We start from the raw sequence: 19,374 nt of genomic DNA on the forward strand, positions 1-19,374 counted from the left end.
CAGAACAGACCTTCCATAAACTGAGACAACACTTACTCAGTAGAGCCTGAAGGTTTAGAAACAGGACTCATCAGGTTACAAGGAGGCAGAGTTTAGCCAAGTAGAGGAAAGAGGTTTCTGTTAATGCTATTTAAAGATGGAATAAACTTCCTTGAGATGTAGGTAAGTTTCCAGGAACTGAACATGTCCAAACGTAGACTGGGTGATTTGTGGGACAATTGCAGAAGAGGCTTAAACCCAGGATGTGTGAAACCATGCTGTTCTAGAACACTGGGCATATATATATTTAACTCATTCAAGAATATACATATGTATTCTTTAATAAATACCTACTACTCTGTAACTCAGGAAGAGTTTTAGAATTTCTCTCTCCAAGTATTTAATTCCAAGAGAAGGGCTTATATGTGTCTATAAAATAATCCCTTTCGCCATTAACTGTCATGGCTAATTGGGATGTTACCACTCATAACTGGTGAAGCTGGAACCCCATTTCTGCCTTGAGGATGTCCAGCCCTATCCCTCCCATAAATCCCTGTGCACCATGGATTTCAAGGCATCTTCAGGTGTCTCACATATACTCTGAAGTTGCTCTGTCTTTGACATCATGGTGTCGTTGCTACTTGTCTACAGTCTCCCTTAAAAATGTCATCTGCCCAGGAAGGTGCTTTCGGGGGTCTTACTATTGCTCTTCTGATGATCCCCACCATGACAGCATCTACATTTATGCCAAGGGCATATCTGTCTGGGTTCCAAACACCCCAATCTTTGCATTTTGTGGTGGAGGAGGGTTCTGAGCAGAAGCAGCGAGAGACCTTTCCAACTTTGCACACCCTTTGCTACCAAGTCCTGAAGCAACACTGCTCATACCCGGAGTCTCAAAGGGCTCTCACGGAGCAGACTCTTCTTCTTTGGGCTCCAACACCTCTTCTCAACAAGGCTACCCACCCAGTCTGTGCAACCTTGTAGGAAAACCATAACCATTCGGTCCCTTCTGCCTCCTTGGTCTTCTCTTTTTGGTCATCCCACCAACAAGAAATCAAAGCCCTTCCCTCCTCCTTCAGCCAAAACAAAAGCTTCCAATGTATATAATTTCGTGCAAAGAAGTGCCTTTTCAGGCTGGGGAAGTAGGGACCCCTGAGTCCAGATACCCCTGTTACTGCTGTAAGACCATTCAACCACTAGGTGTGCCTCATGGACATGGCCAGAAGGGGTATGTCCAGGTCAGAGAACCTGAGTCCGAGGGTGTGGGCTGGCTGCAGAGGTCCCTCAGCCCACACCTCTGTACCTCTCAGCAAGATGTGTGAGCCAGAACTCGGTGGAGACCTGCTCTCTTGTGGCTCCATGGAGGGAGAGCTACTTCCTGCTGTCTCCAGAGATCTTGGTGATTTTGGGTTGGAAGACTGGGTGGTCCTAGAAGTCATGTATTGTTATATCCTAAATATAACTGGAGTCTTCCACGACCTTGTCTCAGGGTAGCATGAGGATCAGAGAAACACAGTCCAGCAACCAGGAGGTGATTAAAAGCATTTCACATTCTGATCCCGCTGCTCCCACCAAGGGGTTAGGGCAGTTGTGATGCACAAGAAACATCTGCAAAGTATCCTTGCAATCACTGCCTTCTGGGGGCAACTGCTCCCTGAAACTCTTTTCTTGGTCCCCACTCTCAAATTTTAGCCCTCCCGATTCTCCCCAACACCCAGCCTATTAGCTTCATTTTTCTTCTCCGTCATCACCCTCCATATCTGCATTAGGTCTTTATGATGTACATCAGCTTACCCTTTCTGACATCTTTCATTTTCTCTTTGTTTCACCCTCTACCCAGGTTCTTACAACACGGCAGGGTCTGGTATGTCATTCAACACACAGGAATCCCTCCTTCAGAAACAAAGACCAGAGGGACAGACTATGAATATTCTGCCGATTCATAATTATCCATCCAGTTGCACAGTAACGGTTTTTTGACCCTCTTACATTTGTGGACAGACATATTAAGGAAAAACCAGGATATAAGATGAATGTAACCTTGGAAAAGTTGAATCTGTGACTTTTTCCCTTCTTTTCTGCCTCTGTAGCTGTTAGACATAGCAGGAAACCTCCTGGAGAGACCACTGGTAGCACAGGACACATCTGATAAATACCTGGTGCTCATCCGCATGTTCAGCGAGGACCTGGATGCCGTGAGGATGATCTACAGTCAGCATGTCCAGGAGGAGGTGGAGCATGGTAAGCTTGTTGTCACATTTGAATGGGGGACGTCTGTTACCAGAAAGGGTGCCACTCTTCTGTATTTGTTACACGTCTGCTGCGAATCCAGGGCATTCTCCAAGAGCACAACCTTCTTGCTTGAAATTCTAGACTTGGGTGATTGAAGAGTTCACTGAACTGTGCATTTCCCTGTGTCTAGGGCAGGATTGGCAGACTGACCCAGAGCAGTGAAGTCCTGACCACTGCCTCGGGTCAGTTTAGACCTCAGCATAATGTGTGAGTTGACCCTCAATCAATGTCACCACACTGATTAATCTTTAACGTACCTCAATTCCACAGTAGATTTGTACATGCCTGAGAAAAGGTTCTTATCCCTTCCAATGCCTTATCAACCATGCTTTTGGAAGGAGGAACCAGCAGGAGCCTGACAAAGGGCAGTAACACACTGAGGTTACTGTAATTCTTAGATGACCTGTCTTGTCTATTTGAAAGTCAAACACAAGTTCAGTTCAGCTTTGCAAATGTTTCTTGAGGCCTTGCTATATGCAAGGTAAATTTGTGGGCACCGCATGCAGAGGCAGGTCAGGATAAGGGAGAGAATAATTAATCCTAACAGGTGGTTCTTCAAGGAACGCGATTGGCATGAACAGAGTTATAAAGAACTGTAGCAAAACAAGATGAATTGGGCTGGGAGGTGGGAGGAAGAGTTTATGGAGATGGTGGCCTTGAGCTTGACCCTGAAAGATGGGGAGATGGACAGCCAGGGAGAAGAGGCAATGGTCTTGGATGCAAAGGCAGGAAACGGTGTGGAAGGTGACCAGTTGGACCTGCCTGAGCCAAACAAGGTATATAGAGGGAGATCAGGTCAGCCATGGAGTTTGGAGCCAGATCATGAAGTGCTCTGAGTGCCCTGTTAGGGAATCTGGAATTCATCATAAAGGCAACAGGAAATTTTCAAAAGTTTTTAAGTAATGGCATAACAGGACCACTATTTCTATAAACAGGTTTCACAGTGAGGTCATTAAGAATGGCTTCCACTTAGGAAGTCATCCCAGAAAAATCTGTTGGCCTCAGCTTTATGAGGGACCATCCTCCTGACTTCTCACAGTGGGATGCAGAGTTTGAAAACTCAAACACCTTCAGATGCATATTGAATTTCTGTTGTGCATAACAAATTATCACAACCTTAGTGGATTAAAACAACATCCATCTTTGAGCTCACAGTTGTGTAGGTCTGTAGCCCAGTTTGGTGTGCCTGCGTTCTTCACTCAGAATCTCAAGGCTGAAATCAGTCAACTGGGCCAAGTTCTCTTCTGGGGTCTCTGGGGGAAAAATCTACTTCCCAGCTCATTTTTGTTGGTAGAATCCAGTTCCTTGTGACTGCAGGACTGAGGTCTCTGTGTCTTTGTTGGCTGTCAGCCAGGGCCTGCTCTCAGAGATTAGAAGCCCTCCTGTCCCTAACCATATAGCCGCCCCATCTTCGAGCCAGTAATGGCATGTTGAATCCTTCTCATGCTTCAGATCCCTGACTTCCCCTTCTGCCAATAACCAGAGAAAACTCTTCTGTTCAAGGCCTCACCTGATTAAGTCAGGCCCACCCAGGGTCATCTCCCATTTGCCATATAAAGTAACGTCATCACAGGAGTGATATCTCATCACATTCGGTTTCCACCTATACTTAAAGAGGAGAGACTCATGCAAGGGTCAGGGTCATTGGGTGTCATCTTAGAATTTTGCCTACCACGGAAGCCAAGTAGAAAATGACAGTGTTGGACCTGGGCTGAGTGTAAGGCATCAGGGAGTGGTGGGGTCCATGGTCAACTAAAGGACAAGACCAATATTCAGCTCCTACAGTTAGTTAGAACGGGGGCTGATGGTTGCCAGATTTCCCAGTTTTATCAGAGAAGCTGGAAACTGAGTTTTTTTTTAATGAAATCTTACAATTGTTAATTTTGACAACTGATTATAAGCAAACAAACCCACTGAATGGACTGAAGTAAGAATATCCAGGCTGTGCTAACTCTGGTCAAGGGCTTCGTAATCCACATGGCCTGTCTCATACATAATCTTACTGAATTCTCACAGAAACCCTGGAAGTTAAGTGAGGAAGATATTATCCCCATTTTATATATGAAAAACCTAAGTGCCTGAGAGATTAAGTTGTCTGTTTAAGGCAGTGTGTCTTTTTTTTTTTAAACATCTTTATTGGAGTATAATTGCTTTACAATTGTGTGTTAGTTTCTGCTTTATAACAAAGTGAATCAGTTATATATATACATATGTTCCAAGGCAGTGTGTCTTAACCCTGACTGTACAATTAGAATTATCCTGAGTGATTTCTAAAAATACTGATGACAAGGCCCCACGCAGACCAATCAAATCAGAATGGCTTGGATGGGGCCCAGGCCTCAGTGTTTCTAGAAGAGCCCCAGGTGACGCTGATGTGCAGCTGGGTTGAAAGTCACAGGTGTGCAGTCAGAAAGCCAGTGAGTGGCAGAGCTGGGCTGGGAATGGCTGTCCTCTGTTGCTGTTTAGCGTTCTTCCCAAGGGCACTCTTCCTTCCCCCTTAGCAGAACTCAGTGATGTCCCAGGAATTTCCATCTCAGTGTAAGCCCAGGGTGACTTTAGCAAGTGGAGGTGGATGAGGCAAAAAGTGCAGTAAGTGGTGGGAGGTGGGGGAGTGTTCGTGAGTAGAGTGGGGCTCAGGCCTGGAGCCTCGCTTCAGTCTGCTGTGCCCTGTCCCCAGGCTTCTCCTCCGTGCATAAGAACATGCCCACTGTGGCTGGGAGGCTCCGCTGGGCGCAGGAGCTGAGGCAGCGCATCCAGGGTCCCTTCGACAACTTCAGACACATGACACACCCGTGAGTACCTCGTTGCTGAAAGGCAGGTTTGTTTCAGGCTTCTGCTCCCGCTCTGGACTTCAAGTATTGTAGCAACGCCACTCAGTTACTTGAGGCACAAAAATCATCTTCTTTTCTTTCCATTTCCAGCAATCAGCCAGTATCTTAGTCCGTTCAGGCTGCCGTAACAGAATACTATAGACAGTGTGACTTAAGAATATCAGAAATCTCTCTCTCACAGTTCTGGAGGCTGGGAAGTCCAAGGTCAAGGTGCTGGCAGATTTGGTGTCTGTTGAAGAGGACCTGCTTCCTGACTCACAGCTGGCTGTCTTCCCACTGTGTCCTCAGATGCAGCAGGAGGGACTCAGCAGCTGTCTGAGGTCTCTTTTATACGGGCACTCATCCCATTCATGAGTACTCCACCCTCATGACCTAATCACCTCCCAAGGCACCACCTTAGGCTTCAACATATGGATTTGGGGAGGACACAGACATTCAGTTCATAGCAATCAGGTACTACTGGCCAAGCATTAACGAGATTGATACATTTGGATTGAAGAGTGGGCCCCTTGGTGTCAGGTGAGGCTTACTGGACACAGGCTGGCTCCTTTTGCTCCAGCAGAGTCCTTGTTTCCAGGGAAAAATGAGTCAGGGTTTTCAAGCTCTTTGGATTCCTCCACACATCTCGTCTGACACGACGGCTCTTTACTACCAAGGCTGCTGGAGAATAATGAAGCCCAGCGTTTCCTGAAATGTGGTGTGAGGGCCTCATGTATTAGAAACCCCAGGTGCTTGCTAATGGTGCAGATTACCAGCCCTCACCCCCCACCTACTAAATCCAGATCTCAGGGCAGGGTGGTGCCTGGGATCTTCTTCCTTGGCACACTCTCCCCGTGATCCAACGGTGACCAGGTTTGGAAACTATTGGCCTGCCTCACAGCTGAGTCTGGAAGCCAAGCTAGTTAGAGGCATCTGGGCTGCTAGAGCGAGAGAAGAGCTGTTGCAATACCTTGTTGAGGATGCTGTCTGGGGAAAGGCAGGCTTTCTCTGACCCCTCTTTCTAAAGACTCCATCTTGTTGAAAACACCTGGCTTTGGCAAACACAACATGTTCAGAGCAGCATTATTTACAGTGGCCAAGACATGGAAACAACCTAAGCGTCCATTGATGGATGAATGGATGAAGATGTGAGATATATATATCACATATGTAATGGAATATTATTCAGCCATAAAAAAGAAGGAAATCCTGCCATTTGCAACATGGATGGACCTTGAGGGCATTATGCTAAGTGAAATAAGGCAGAAAGAGAAAGACAAATACTATATGGTCTCACTTATATCTGGAATCTGGAAATAAGAAATAAGGCCAAACTCATAGTAAAAGAGATCAGATTTGTGGTTATCTGGTTATGGGGGGTGAGGTTTGAGGAGGAGGGTGGGGGAAATGGATGAAGGTCAAACTTTACCAACTTCCAGTTAAAAGATAAATACTGAGGATGTCAAGTACCACGATGGCTGTAGTTAGCACGGCTGCATGGTATATATAAAGGTTGTTAAGTGAGTAGATCCTAAAAGTTCTCATCACAAGAAAAAAGAAACATTTTTTTCATTTTTTCTTGTCTCTATATGAGATGATGGATGTTAACTAAACGCATTGTGATCATTTTACAGTATATGTAAGTCAAGTCATGTTCTACATCTTAAATTTACACAGTGCTGTATGTCAATTACTTCTCAATAAAACTGGAAACATTTTTTTTAAAAAAGACTAACCACTTTCAAAGGCCAGAAAGACAATGAAAGATAGCCAGGTTGTGGTCTGAAGGGAACCTCCACCACATCACCCCGTGTTGCCAAGAGGAAGAATGACTCAATGTGAGAAATCTCCCTACTGTTGGAGAGAAGCCGAAAATCTAGATTTACTTTAAAACCAGCAAGTATTCCTCTTTTCCTCAAACTCCATACAAATCAAACAAACGTGCCCGTGAGTCAGACCTGCCCAGTGGGAGATCCGTCTGCAGTGTCTGCTCTGTCTGAGCGAGCTCTTCGTTGTGCAGGTGAAGAGACTGAGGCAGATAGAAATGAGGTGACCTGCCTGGAGTCCAAAGATAGCAAGGACAGAACTGGAACAGGCATCTGGGTCTCAGGGGTCCTCACCCAGAACTCTGCCAGGGGACCCCTCCCGCCCCAGCCATAGGAAGCTTGGCCCGGAGTCCAGCTGAGACCCCATCTTCTCAAACATGCCTCCCAGGGAGGGAGGGAGAAGATATGAGAATGGGCGGGGAGGGTGGCAGGGCTGCTGCTAGGAATGTGGCCTGCGGGAGCTGTCCTGGTCCAGCTCCCTGGAGCAGAGCTGAGGCAGCCTGCAGGAATTTACAGGGATGCTCTTGGGACCCGCGCCTGTGAGGGAGGGGGGAGGGATCGGGCAGAGGAGAAGCTGAGCTGCAGCACAGTTGCAAGTAGGCTTCAGCTCATCCGATGGGGAAGTCTGACCCTTTAGGGTTGCCTGGCCTTTGTACCCCACGTCAGCTGGTCGGTGGAAGTGGGCTGTGGGGAAGGGAGGGGCTTGACCCTGGGTGAGGAGGCAGCTCTGTCTGTTTGGCAGAGGCTGTTCTCAAAGAGGGAGGCAGCTACACTTCATCAGCCTTCCTGGTGGGGGAGATTGAGGATGGGGGGTAGTCCCGAGAGGGTGTCTGAATGGCACCCCACCACGTCCTCCACAGTTCCCATGGAAGTTCCCGTTTGTTCTAAAAATGAATTCACATTCTTGTGTATACTCTGTAATATATTTATGAATTGGTTAGTGAAATGGTTTTGATTCCTCGCCATGAAGTGAAGTAGAACCTGCAGGGAGTTTGATGCACTTATTCCTGTGACTTCTCAAGCCTCCCAGGCAAGTCCCAGGGGCCGAGGTGCAGAAGCCACTCTCTCCTCTAGCCTCGTTCTTTTCCAGATAGAAACTGAGATCTGGGGTCAGGGCTTGTCCTCGCTGTCCTGCAGACACCTCTGCTCCTTCACGAGGAAAGGGGACCGAGCGACTGGGAAAAACTCCAGGAAATCCAGTGCTTTCTCTGCAGGTGTGAGGGCTTAAATCGAAGCTCGGGGGAGCCTGTGAAGATTTAAAGAGCAAATGGATTTTAAAGAATCTTTGCAATAAGCTGCCTCGTTTTGCTAGCAGAACAAACAAGATCCTCCAACACAGTTAGTGTGAAGGTTTCTGAAAATTACAGATACTTCACCAACTTTCCCAGGAGCCGGACTCTTCATTTTGTGCTGTAAAGAAGTGTCAAAACCGGGGAGCAGGTGTGGGCAACGATGCCTCCGTGGTCCTCAGTGGACCCAGGGAAGCCTCCGAGCGTGTGTCTGCGCATGTGAGCATACAAGTGTGTGCATGTGTGTGTGTGCATGTATGTGCGTTTTGTGTGCTCAAGTTTGGGGACATAAGAGGTGGGAGGGAACCTCATATAAATGTGGCAATGAGTAATGAGGCAGAATATTTCTCATCACGTGCCCTAGATGGATTTCAGAGAAGGGGAATATATACATACATATTGTTACGTATATGACAATGTTTGTATATGTGTGTGGGATGTATATATATATATATATATAGCTATTTTATATATGCACTGTTATATACATATATACACATATATGTTATATAGTTTTTTTTTTTTCCAGGTATTTATTTATTTATTTATTTATATAGTTTTTGTTATAATGTATAACGTTACATACAGTTTTGTTCTTGAATACAGAAAACTGCAACACCTAGAATTTTTCTTGCATGTCTCAATTTCCCTCCTGGTTTTTGAAGGACTTCATTTTACACGCGCAAGACTGGCTTAGCCAGGGTGAGGGGGTTGGCGGAGCCCTGTCGGGGAGAGGCTGTCCTCCTGTCACCTGGGCGCTGACTGCATTTGGGAAAGTGCAGATGCCCTCTAGTGGCCGGTGGCAGATGTTCAGGAAGAAGAGTGCAGGCTCATTTAGGGGCCTTTGGAAACTTGCCCGGGAAGCTATTCAGCCTCCTCTTTATAAGCTGCAGTTTGTTACTCAGATCATTATTTTCACTTCTTCTAATTCGATGTCATTTTTTTCCTCTCCTTTGTATGGGTAGTTGCATGGAATCTGCCGAAGGAAAGCGCATGATACAAAAATATGAAGAAATGCTCTCATTGTTGGAAAAGTAAGCAGTTTCCGGGACTAGATGGTTCTGCAAATGCAGAGCTCCCACCATGCCCTCTGCAATTCTGAGTTTGTGCACATTTCTCGGTGGCAGTGAAGTGTCGCTCTGTGTTTTATGTTATAACCACAATATCTGTGAGTACAGTGCTTCAGGGTTGCAAACAGCAGGTCTCCGGGGAATGCAGCTCTAGTCTGGAAATGAGCACTTTTCCAGTGCAGCTTTGTTGGGAACGTGAACTCGGCAGAGCTAGAAGTGGGGCGCTCCTCATGGCACCCCGAGATCAGTGTCATGGAAAATCTCAGCAGCTACTCGCTAAGCAGAAATTGACAGTTGGTGCCGCACAAAGAGACAATAAGTTTAAAAAATACTTCCTGCATCCTTTGACAGAGAAAGCATGAGAACGAAGATTTTACATGGGTTCATAGTTGTTCCTTCTTTAAAGCTGCAGTCAGTCTTTTGGGGGAGCAGGGTCCAGACACAGTCTGTGCCTTGCCTTGTAATCTTCTCCTGATTCAGAAGAGGAGCACCGTACACATTATGATTATGATTATAGTTATGATCACACTTAGCATTGTGGAGACATCTTAGCTGGCCGCACCTCCACCTGCCAGGTCACCCAAGTTCTACCCTTTCGACTTCCCAAATATGAGCTTCAAATCTGTCCCCTCCTCTCTGCGCCCACCACCCACATTTCACCAGAGACCAGAGCCTCTCGGGCCTGAACTGCTGCAGTGGCTTCCTAAGAGCCTCTCTGCTCTGGACCTGTGCCCCTCAGCGCCCACACTGTCACCAAATCCCCTTTCCTCACATCCCCTGTCGGGGAGGCCTCTCAGTGTCTCCCACCAGCTCCTTTTTACCGTGACCCAAAACGTGCTCCCTGATGCCTGGGCCCTTGCCCTCTCCTCCCTCAGGTGCAATGTCTACTCACTCTCCCCAGCGCACCATCTGCTGCTCCCTGCCTCAACCTTCATCCACACTGCTGCTCCTGCCTGGAACACTCACTCCCCCTCACTGCCCAGCTGCTGCTCATCCTGAGACTCAGTCAAGCATCGCTTCAGCCCCTCCTCCGTGAGACCCTCCCTGGCATCCTCCTCATCACCCCCACCCACCCACCTACCTCTGCCATTCAAAGCCTAATGCCCAGTACATCTGCCTGGGATTGTACTTGCTGCATCCTCTGTTGACCCGTGGTTGCACCACTAGCTGCATTTACCATGGGATGTTTATTCATCGTTTTATCTCCCAAGCCCAACACATCAATGTGTAATGACTGAACAGTGAATGTCCGTGAGCCACGTGAAGATTAGCATGAGAACAAATCTTACCCGATTAATTCTTCCAACATTTACTAGGACTAATCACCACTTCCCTTATCCTCCCAGAAGATCGCATGGAGTCTCTCTTTCTGCTCTCCTCTGATTTAAGCTTTGCCACCTTTAGGAAATGAGGGGTTACCTGCAGGAGCTGACTTTCCCGGCTGAGTCAATGACTCTGACTTAAGAATGTATTCAGGTATTTCACTAATAGCATCTTCAGTTCCTGAGATATATGTATTAAAGATAGATAGATAGATGGATGGTTGGATTAGATAGATAGGTAGCTATAGAGATGTTATATATATACATATATAGCTATGTCATTTATGTTATATATATCTATATAGAGAGATGTGTCTTCAGTTAATCATTGCCAGGCATTGGGGAGCTGGGAGGGTGCTCATGAGGTGACCGTCATCTCTGATCCTCACAGGTATGAGACAAGACTCTACGAGGACTGGTGTCAAACAGTATCAGAGAAGTCGCAGTACAACCTTTCCCGGCCACTTCTGAAACGTGATCCAGAGACAAAGCAGATCACTGTCAACTTTAGCCCACAGGTAAGTCCAAAGGCAGTAACTTCCTCTTGGTTTCTGAAGAGTTTCGTTTGACTCTGCTGATTTCAAAGGCAAAAAGTCTTTCTATAAGAATATGCAAAAGCTGCTCAAAAGAACTTGCACCCTGGATTTCTTTTTTGGGATAAATCTTAGGGTGTAGTGTTTCCTTAAGTTGTCCACTGTTCACATTTTCCTCCAGGGTCAGCCAGTATATTTGCTTTGATTTTGCACAACAGAAAATATTGCAGAATATCAGTTGGTACCATAGTGATACCGTTTGGTACCATAGTCAACCGGGCCTACCTTGAATACACACTGCGGGTGAAGGCTGTTGACTAGATGCTAGAGGGCCAACCAAGTGTAACCTGGTTCCTGACTTCCAAGAGCCCACAAGCTAGTTAGAAGCCGGAATCTCAACACGCAAAAGTCTGGTTTCATTAGGTAGCATATGGTAAATCTCCAAGGAGTGGCTTTGGAAACGAGACTAGATGATTGGTTCTCAGCCAAGGCAGTTTTGTCCCAAAGATGGAGCCATTTTTGGTTGTCAAACGTGAAGGGGGTGCCGGTAGCACATGGTGTAAGTAGCTACAAACTTCCTACAATGAACAGGACAGCACCCCACAGCAAAGAGTTTTTTGTCCCAAACTGTCAATGGTTCTGAGGTTGAGAAACCCTGCTTTAAATAGAAAGGGTAGAAAACCAGTGGGCTGCAGCAGCCATGGAAAGCTTAATGCTGGAGAAAACTATAACCAAAAGCAAGCCCACCTCAGGATGTACATCATTCAGCTTAAAAATTGAAGAAAGGTATTGGCCACACCAAGCTAAAGGCAGTCTCCTTTCTGTCTCCTAAAGTTCTGCCTTGATGGCATCTTCCATAGGAATGTAGCGTAGAAAGAGGTGAGAGCTAAGCCGACAGAATATTGGTTTCTTCTGAGATAATTCCAGTTTAAGTAGAACATCAATTCCCCCTAGAATAAAAGTCAACAAAGGGAGTTGGAGGGTTCGTTTCTTCACTTTGGCAAGACATGAGTCTGAGGTTGAACTCATTAAATCCTTGGAGTAATTTTATCAGCATTCGCTTTGAGCAGTATTGAATATTAAATGCCCAAAGAGTTGAGTACCTGGATTACCAACTAGGCTGCAGTCCAGATGGTATAATTGTAGTAATTAAGTCCTTGGTGTAAGACAGTATTGAAGATGGGCCCTTGTCTATATGTTCCAAAGACAAGGTCTCTGTCTGCTTCCATGTGCAGCACATGGTGGGTGCTTTACAGGTGTTTGTAGGTGATAGAAGGGAAAGGAGGAAGAGGAAAGGGGTGAGAAAAGAAAAGTGGAGGGAGATACATACCTAAATTATAATGTGAGTCAGGGGGAGATGACTACAAACACAACAAGTCAGAGAAGGGCTACGAATATCCCTTGGCTTCCAACCTCAAGCAAAGTGGCAACAGCTACGCTATGAAGAATGAACAGTAACACATCTGTCTTTCTAGAGGAACATGATCAAAGATTTGACCAGGATAAGAATTGTATGGGTTAAAAACATATATATATATATATATATGTAGTAATTTGTTATATATTAAATAATTTATTTAAATTATTTAAAATTTTCTATTGTTGGACATTTAAATATTTTCTAGTTTTATCAATCTGTATCTCATTGATTCTAGGACACACACGGGTTTTTTATATCTTAATATCTCTGAAAATAGCATGTGTTTATAGTTAGATAAACCACATTTTTTTCTTCCTTAGGTGAAATACTAAAATATTTCTGAATCTGACATAAAATACTACTGATATAAAATACTACTGACATAAAATTTCTGACATAAAATACTACTGAATCTTACCGTTAATGGCATCTTATATTTGGATAAAATATGTTATAAATAATGCTACAATAAGCATCTTTAGTTATTGCTGCACCGTATTTCTTTGGGATAAATGCCTACCTAGAAAGGGGATTGCTGGGCTAAAGGGTGCTCACATTTTGAGAGTTTTAGCGTATTTTATCAATTTGCTCTTCAGAAAGATGTAACTCAGGCATTCTCCTGACAGCAAGATATCATTCATTTCTTCAAATCACTTCTAACCTGTTGAACCAAAAAATATGTAATATCTCAATGTTGTTTTAATTTGCATTTATTTGGCCACTAGTAGAGTAGGAAGTTTTCCGTGTGTCCATTGGACGTTTATCCTTCTTCTCCTGTGAATTGCTTATTCATATCCGTTGCCCACTTTTGAGTGAAGGCGCTCTCTTTTCCAATGAATTTGTCAGACTCTTTGTGAAATATCTGTCAGATATTAAGAAATCTGCTGCAAGTATTTTTATCTGTTGAAGTGTGGCATTTTATTATGTGTATGATATTTTATGCATATAAATTTTATCTTTTATTTTCTGGTTGTACATTTGGAATGGTCTTCTCTACTTCAATATTATATAAATCGTCCACATTTTTTTCATTTTTTGTTTTCATTTTTTCCATTTAATGTTTACTATCTATCTTGCGCTTATTTCAATATAAACTCGGAGGCTAAGGTCATTTCCCTGCTAAAGGATTAGCATTTGTCTTAACCCTGAGTAGGATTATCTGGGCAGGAACGAAGAGCTGGCCCAGAGCCACTGGAAGAAGAGTTGGGAGCCCAGTTGTCTTTTCCTTCTCAGAGAAGAGTTAAGGAACCAGTAGGAGCAGAAGTTGAGAAAGGACCCAGAAGGCCCTTGGGCCCCAGGGGTTTCCCAGTCCCGATCGATACGGCTGCTATTCGCTGCCACTGAACTACAGCCACTTATGTCGATTCTTTTCTCCAGCTGATTTCCGTGCTGAAAGAAATGAGTTATCTTCAACCCCAGCAGATGACGCACATCCCTGAGACAGCAGCAGCTATGTTCTCCTCCAGGGAATTCTATCGGCAGCTTGTGGCTAAATTGGAGTTGATGGCAAATTGGTACAACAAGGTTATGAAAACTCTGCTAGGGGTGGAATTTCCATTAGTGCAGGAAGAGCTGCAAAATATCGATCTCTGCCTGAGAGCTGCAGAGGAGACTCTGAGCTGGAAAACAGAAGGTAACAGGAGACCACCTGGGGTCTGGGGAAAGGTTGGAAGTCAAGATTCTAATAAAGTTGGTAGAACCTCACTTCATTCCCCGGTTAATCTGATCTGGGTTTGAAGCACGAGTCTGTCCTCTCAGATATGCGCCCGACGTAGAGAAGACAAGGAGGAACAGCGTCCCTCTTCCGCCTCCTCTGTGTGCCTGGGAGGTTTAGACAGCTTTGCTGCCACGCTCTGGGGAATTTTCATGAACTCTCCCGCAGTCTCCAGCATATACTGGGCACTCCATGGAGGAGGATTTTTACTACATTAGCTTTGTTACTTACTTTTCTTAACTGGACCATAAACATCTTAAATGAGGGAACTATGCATTTACTTTTCTTGTATCCTCCAGCGCAATTCAATAAACTTTCATTGACTGATTAACATGTACAGGGCACCATGTGCAGGACTGTGAGGAGAATATGAAATACAGGGGATGTGACCCCTACCTTCAAAGAGCTCATAACCAAGGCCATAACCAGGGTCATGGTAAGGGGTGGCTTTTTGTTGCAACTAGGAAGGAAAAGGCTCTGATGATTACAAACTAACCTGTGCAGAAAAGTCTTATAAAACCCACAGGTATTAAATCCCTATGTTTCATAGCAACCAGACCTTTCGCTCTACCACTGTAAGCTATTTCAATTAATTCTATCTCTTTTGGGGAACAGGCATTTGGGATTATGTCATTCAGATCACCAATAGTATTCATGATCTTGAACAAAGAGTTCAGAAAACGAAAGACAACGTGGAAGAGATTCAAAACATCATGAAAACATGGGCGTCGCCAATATTTAAGAGAAAAGATGGGAAAAAGGAATGCCTTCTCTCCATGGATGATCAGCGTGATCGAATGGAAGAATATTACAGTCTTATCAAAGAATCTGGCTTTAAGATTCATGCCCTTGTGCAGGTAATAACCAGCCTCTCAGACACACATACCACCAGTACAGGGAAAGCATCATGAAGCGTGTTTGGGTGCTAGAAGTGATTTGGAAATTAGAACAATCAGTAGATGCTGTGTCTTCTGTAGTCAGGGATAGAAGTAAAACTGATAGCAAAAGAGCTAAAACTAATGGATGGGGAGTATGTCAAGTCTCATTCTGGTATCAGTGTGTCAAAGTTAATACGATCTTAATAGTGACACCACTTAGTTGTCACACGACTTAACATCCCGCACCAAACCCCTAGGGGGTAGAAGGAGATGCCAAGGACAGAATCCTAATTTATCCACTGCACTAACCACCCCGAACTCGTCCACACAACCTAGTGTGACCCTGCAGCATCATCCTCATAACCTAGCTCTGCAGAGCCTGGAGATATGCAAGATGACTGTGGTGTCCCTGATGCACTGGGTAAAGAGAAGGAAAAATGCAGAGTGCTACCCTTCATGCAGGAAGGCTCTGCCCTGCTTTGTGATCAGGGCAAACCTTGTGTCTCATCACCCAAGGCTGGATGAGGGAAAAGAGCTATAAATGGCCACCAGCTCCAGCCCTACTGAAGTAGCCGTGGGGTAGTTCTCCTGGGTTGATCTCATGCACAGAGTCAGTAATGAATCACAGTTGTTATCTTTGGGTTTTCTGTGGGTTGAAACACAATAAAATGTTGTACTTTTGACCTTTTAAATTTTCTTTATCTGTTTTCTAGCTTATTAATTTCTGTTCTTTATCATTTCTTTCTGGTTAATTTGGGGTTAGTTTGCTTCTCCTTTTTGTCTAGCCTATAAGGGTTGAAACTTAGAGTATTGATTTCAAGCCTTTCTTCCTTTCTAATGCAAGCATTTGATGATATAAATTTCCCTCTTAGCAGTGCTTCAGTTGCAATCACAAATTTGATCTGCCTCATTTTCATTATCATTCAGTTTTAATTATTTTTCTCTTGCGATTTGTTCTTCAACTCATTGGTCGTTTAGAAGTATGTTGCTTAATTTCCACATATTTAGATCGTCTCTGGATAGCTTAATGAAATTCTTATCTAGTTTAATTCCATTATGGGCAGAGAAAATACTCTGTAAGATTTCATTTGTTTAGAATTCATCCAATCTTGTTCTGTGATGTAGAATGTGGTCTATGTTATTGGATGTTCCTTGTGCAATTGACAATGTTTATTCTTCCATTGTTGGGTGTGACGTTCTATAAAATATCAATTAGTTCAAAGTGGTTGATAGTATTGTTCAGATCGTCTATATGATTTCGCAGTTTTTTTGTCTATTTGTTCTACCAGTTACTGAAGCTTAGAATGTTAAAATCTCCACCTATGATTTTGGATTTGTCTGTTTTATCCTTTAGTTCTTTCAGATTTTTCATCAAGTATTTGAAGCTCTGTTAGTAGATGCAAACACATTTATAATTACTGTAACTTCCTGATGAATTGGCCATTTTATCACTATGAAATTATTTTTATTTCTAATAATACTCCCTTGTCTTGAAGTCTTTTTTTCTGATAATTCTATTGCCTTTCTTCCAGATTCACTATTCCTACTTTTTGCATTGTCCATCTTTTTCCACCCTTTCACATCCAACCTATTTGCTTCTTTGGATTCAAATTTCTTCTCTTATAGACAGCATATAGTAGAAACTTACTTTTCTACATCTAACAACTTTGCCTGTTAATTGAAATTTTTAGGTCATTACACTTAATGTAATCATTGATATGGTTGGATTTAGCACCACTGTTTTGCTATTTGTTTTCCATTGGCTTCATCTCTTTTTTGTTCCTCTGCTCTTCCTTTCCCACCTTCTTGTTATTAATTGTATATTTTCTAGTATTGTATTTTCATCTCTCAATTGGCATTTCAGCCTTTACCTTGTTGCATCACACTTGCAGTGGTTGTTCTAAGTTTTAGTAGGTCTCTTGAACTAATCACAATCTACTTAGAGTTTTCCCATGAAATACAGGAACCTAGCAACAATTCAAACCGCCCAGGAATCTTTTGTAGTGTTGGTGTGTGTGCATGTGTGTGTTTGTGTATAATATACCCCACAACAGAGTATTATAATTTTTTGTTTTAAAAGCTTTGGGGAAAATATTTATAGAGTTTTGTATTTACCCACATAGTCACCATTTCCAGATTTGTTTTTCCTTTCTGTAGAACTAAGTTACCATCTATGGTCATTTCTCTTCAGCCAGAAGAGCTTCCTCTAGTATGTCTTGCAGTTTAGGTCTGCTGATGACACGGTCTCTCAGTTTTTGTTTATCTGAAAATGTCCTTATTTCACCTTTGTTTTTGAAGAAGAGTTTCACAGAATATAAAATTCAGTGTAGACAGTTCTATTTTCCTTTCAGAAGTCATTTCATTGTCTTCTACCCTCTAAGGTTTCTGATGAGAAGCCAGTGTACTGTGTATCTTTGTTCCCCTTTTTTCTCAGGCTCCTTTTAATAGATTCTTTTCAAATAAATTCTTTGTATTTTTTTCCATTCAACTACGATGTGCCTAAATAAGTTTTCTTTATATTCAGCCTGCTTGGAGTTTGTGAGGTTTTAAATCTGTTTTTCACCAAATTGGGGGGTGGTGGTGGTGGTTAATCAAATTACAACATTCTTGTCTAATAATTCCAACATCTATTTTATTTTCTGAGTCCTTTTTTTAATGTGAAGGAAGTTTATTTTTGTGTCACATAAGTCGAAGGAATAGGCATTCCAGGATTGGTGTGGCAGCTATTTTCTGAGTCTGTTCTTAGTGATTATTTTCTCTCTTGGTTAAATGGCACATTTTCCTGCTTCTTCGCATGTCTAGTAATTTTTTATTATATTCTAGTCATGTTGGATGCCACTTTAGAATCTGGATGTTATTTCCCTTTAAAGAGTTTGTGGTTTTGTTTTGGCAGGCAGTTAACTCACTGGTGGGTCAGCTTGATCCTGTTGAAGCTTTATGTTAAGCTTCCTTAGGGAGAGTCTAAAGAGGCTTTGCTCTAGAATAGAGCTCTAATTCTAAAGCATTGCATTTCTGGAGTCTCAACTGAAGTCCTGGGTTATCTGTGAGGTCTTTTCATTATTTCTGATAGAACACACACATCTTCCAGCACTATATGACCTTCACAAACTCCATTCAGCTTAGAGCCCCCAGTAACTGTTCTCTGCCAGGCCTTGCAGAATCTTGCCCTAAATATGTACAGCTTAATCCTCAGTCAGAGATTCAAAAGGACTCAGCAACCTCAGCAGTCCCAAACCCCCATTTCTGTCTTTTCTGCCCAGCAGGAACGATGCTCTAATTGAGGTCCACTTTCCTATGCCATGGTTTGGAAAGTGCCTCTAGGTAGAAAGCCAGGTAGTTGTGAAGCTCACCTTGAATATTTCCCTTCTCTTAGGGATCACATCCAATTACCCAAAATAATTATTTCTTGTATCCCGTTCTGTAGCTGTTTGTAGCAAAAGGGAAAGTCCAATCTCATTCCTCTGTCTTGGCTAGGATCAGAAACTTGAGCTATTTCTTGTTAGTTTACAGAAAATTCTGACACGTTTGCTCCTTGTACCATAGTAGATTTGAGGTGAAAGGTATAGATAGCTATATTGATAGGGTGACAGTAGGAAAGAGATAAAACAACTCTACAAGGCAGTCATAAAAACTAAACTGTAGAAGCAAACAGACATACACATTTTAGTAACACCTAAGAGCAACTCTGGATTGTCACTGTGTTATGATTTGCATGACGACGGACTCTCATTAAACCTTTAATCTACTTAGGAAGGAAAGGTATAGGTAATACACTTTAGAAATTTTAGAGTTTTGACATTTAAAAGCAGAATCATGAGATTTACAATATGGCAGTGTTTCCTAAAGGGGTAAGCGTGAGTCACCTAGAAAATTTACTTTTGCAAAGTGGTAACCACGTTCTTTGAAGATGTAAGATAAATGGAAAGTTGCTATAAAAAGGCTGAATGATGAGTAAATGGGACATCTGTACTTGCCATACCACCAGGTCGGTGACTGTATCATGTAAAAGGAGGGAGAGAAAGCCTGTGCATTCCTTTCTGTGTGTACATTTTCTAATTCACTCAGTATGATAAAGGTTTTTAGTTAATATTAAATGCCAACAACAAAACACTCCAGCTCATTTCTTTTTTTAAATTTATTTTATAGAAGTATAGTTGATTTACAATGTTGTGTTAATTTCTGCTGGACAGCAAAGTGATTCCGTTATATATATTAATATATATATTCTTTTTCATATT

The 19,374-nt window shown here is 43.2% G+C and overlaps 1 protein-coding gene across 1 annotated transcript in view; it reads left to right on the forward strand.

Annotated features, from left to right (window-relative positions):
* Window positions 1-19,374, forward strand: part of DNAH9 (dynein axonemal heavy chain 9) — a 299,454-nt gene that overhangs the window by 30,036 nt on the left and 250,044 nt on the right. Inside the window, exons 9-14 of the mRNA XM_027131074.1 lie at window positions 2,073-2,223; window positions 4,952-5,066; window positions 9,165-9,233; window positions 10,983-11,109; window positions 13,922-14,177; window positions 14,874-15,115. Of these exons, the coding sequence (XP_026986875.1) occupies window positions 2,073-2,223; window positions 4,952-5,066; window positions 9,165-9,233; window positions 10,983-11,109; window positions 13,922-14,177; window positions 14,874-15,115 (960 nt within the window). The remainder of the gene's footprint in view (window positions 1-2,072; window positions 2,224-4,951; window positions 5,067-9,164; window positions 9,234-10,982; window positions 11,110-13,921; window positions 14,178-14,873; window positions 15,116-19,374) is intronic.

Source organism: Aethalodelphis obliquidens, unplaced genomic scaffold (assembly GCF_003676395.1).
Source record: "Aethalodelphis obliquidens isolate GAN/ISIS:26980383/991018 unplaced genomic scaffold, ASM367639v1 scaffold38, whole genome shotgun sequence".
In the NCBI taxonomy this organism is placed as follows: domain Eukaryota; kingdom Metazoa; phylum Chordata; class Mammalia; order Artiodactyla; family Delphinidae; genus Aethalodelphis; species Aethalodelphis obliquidens.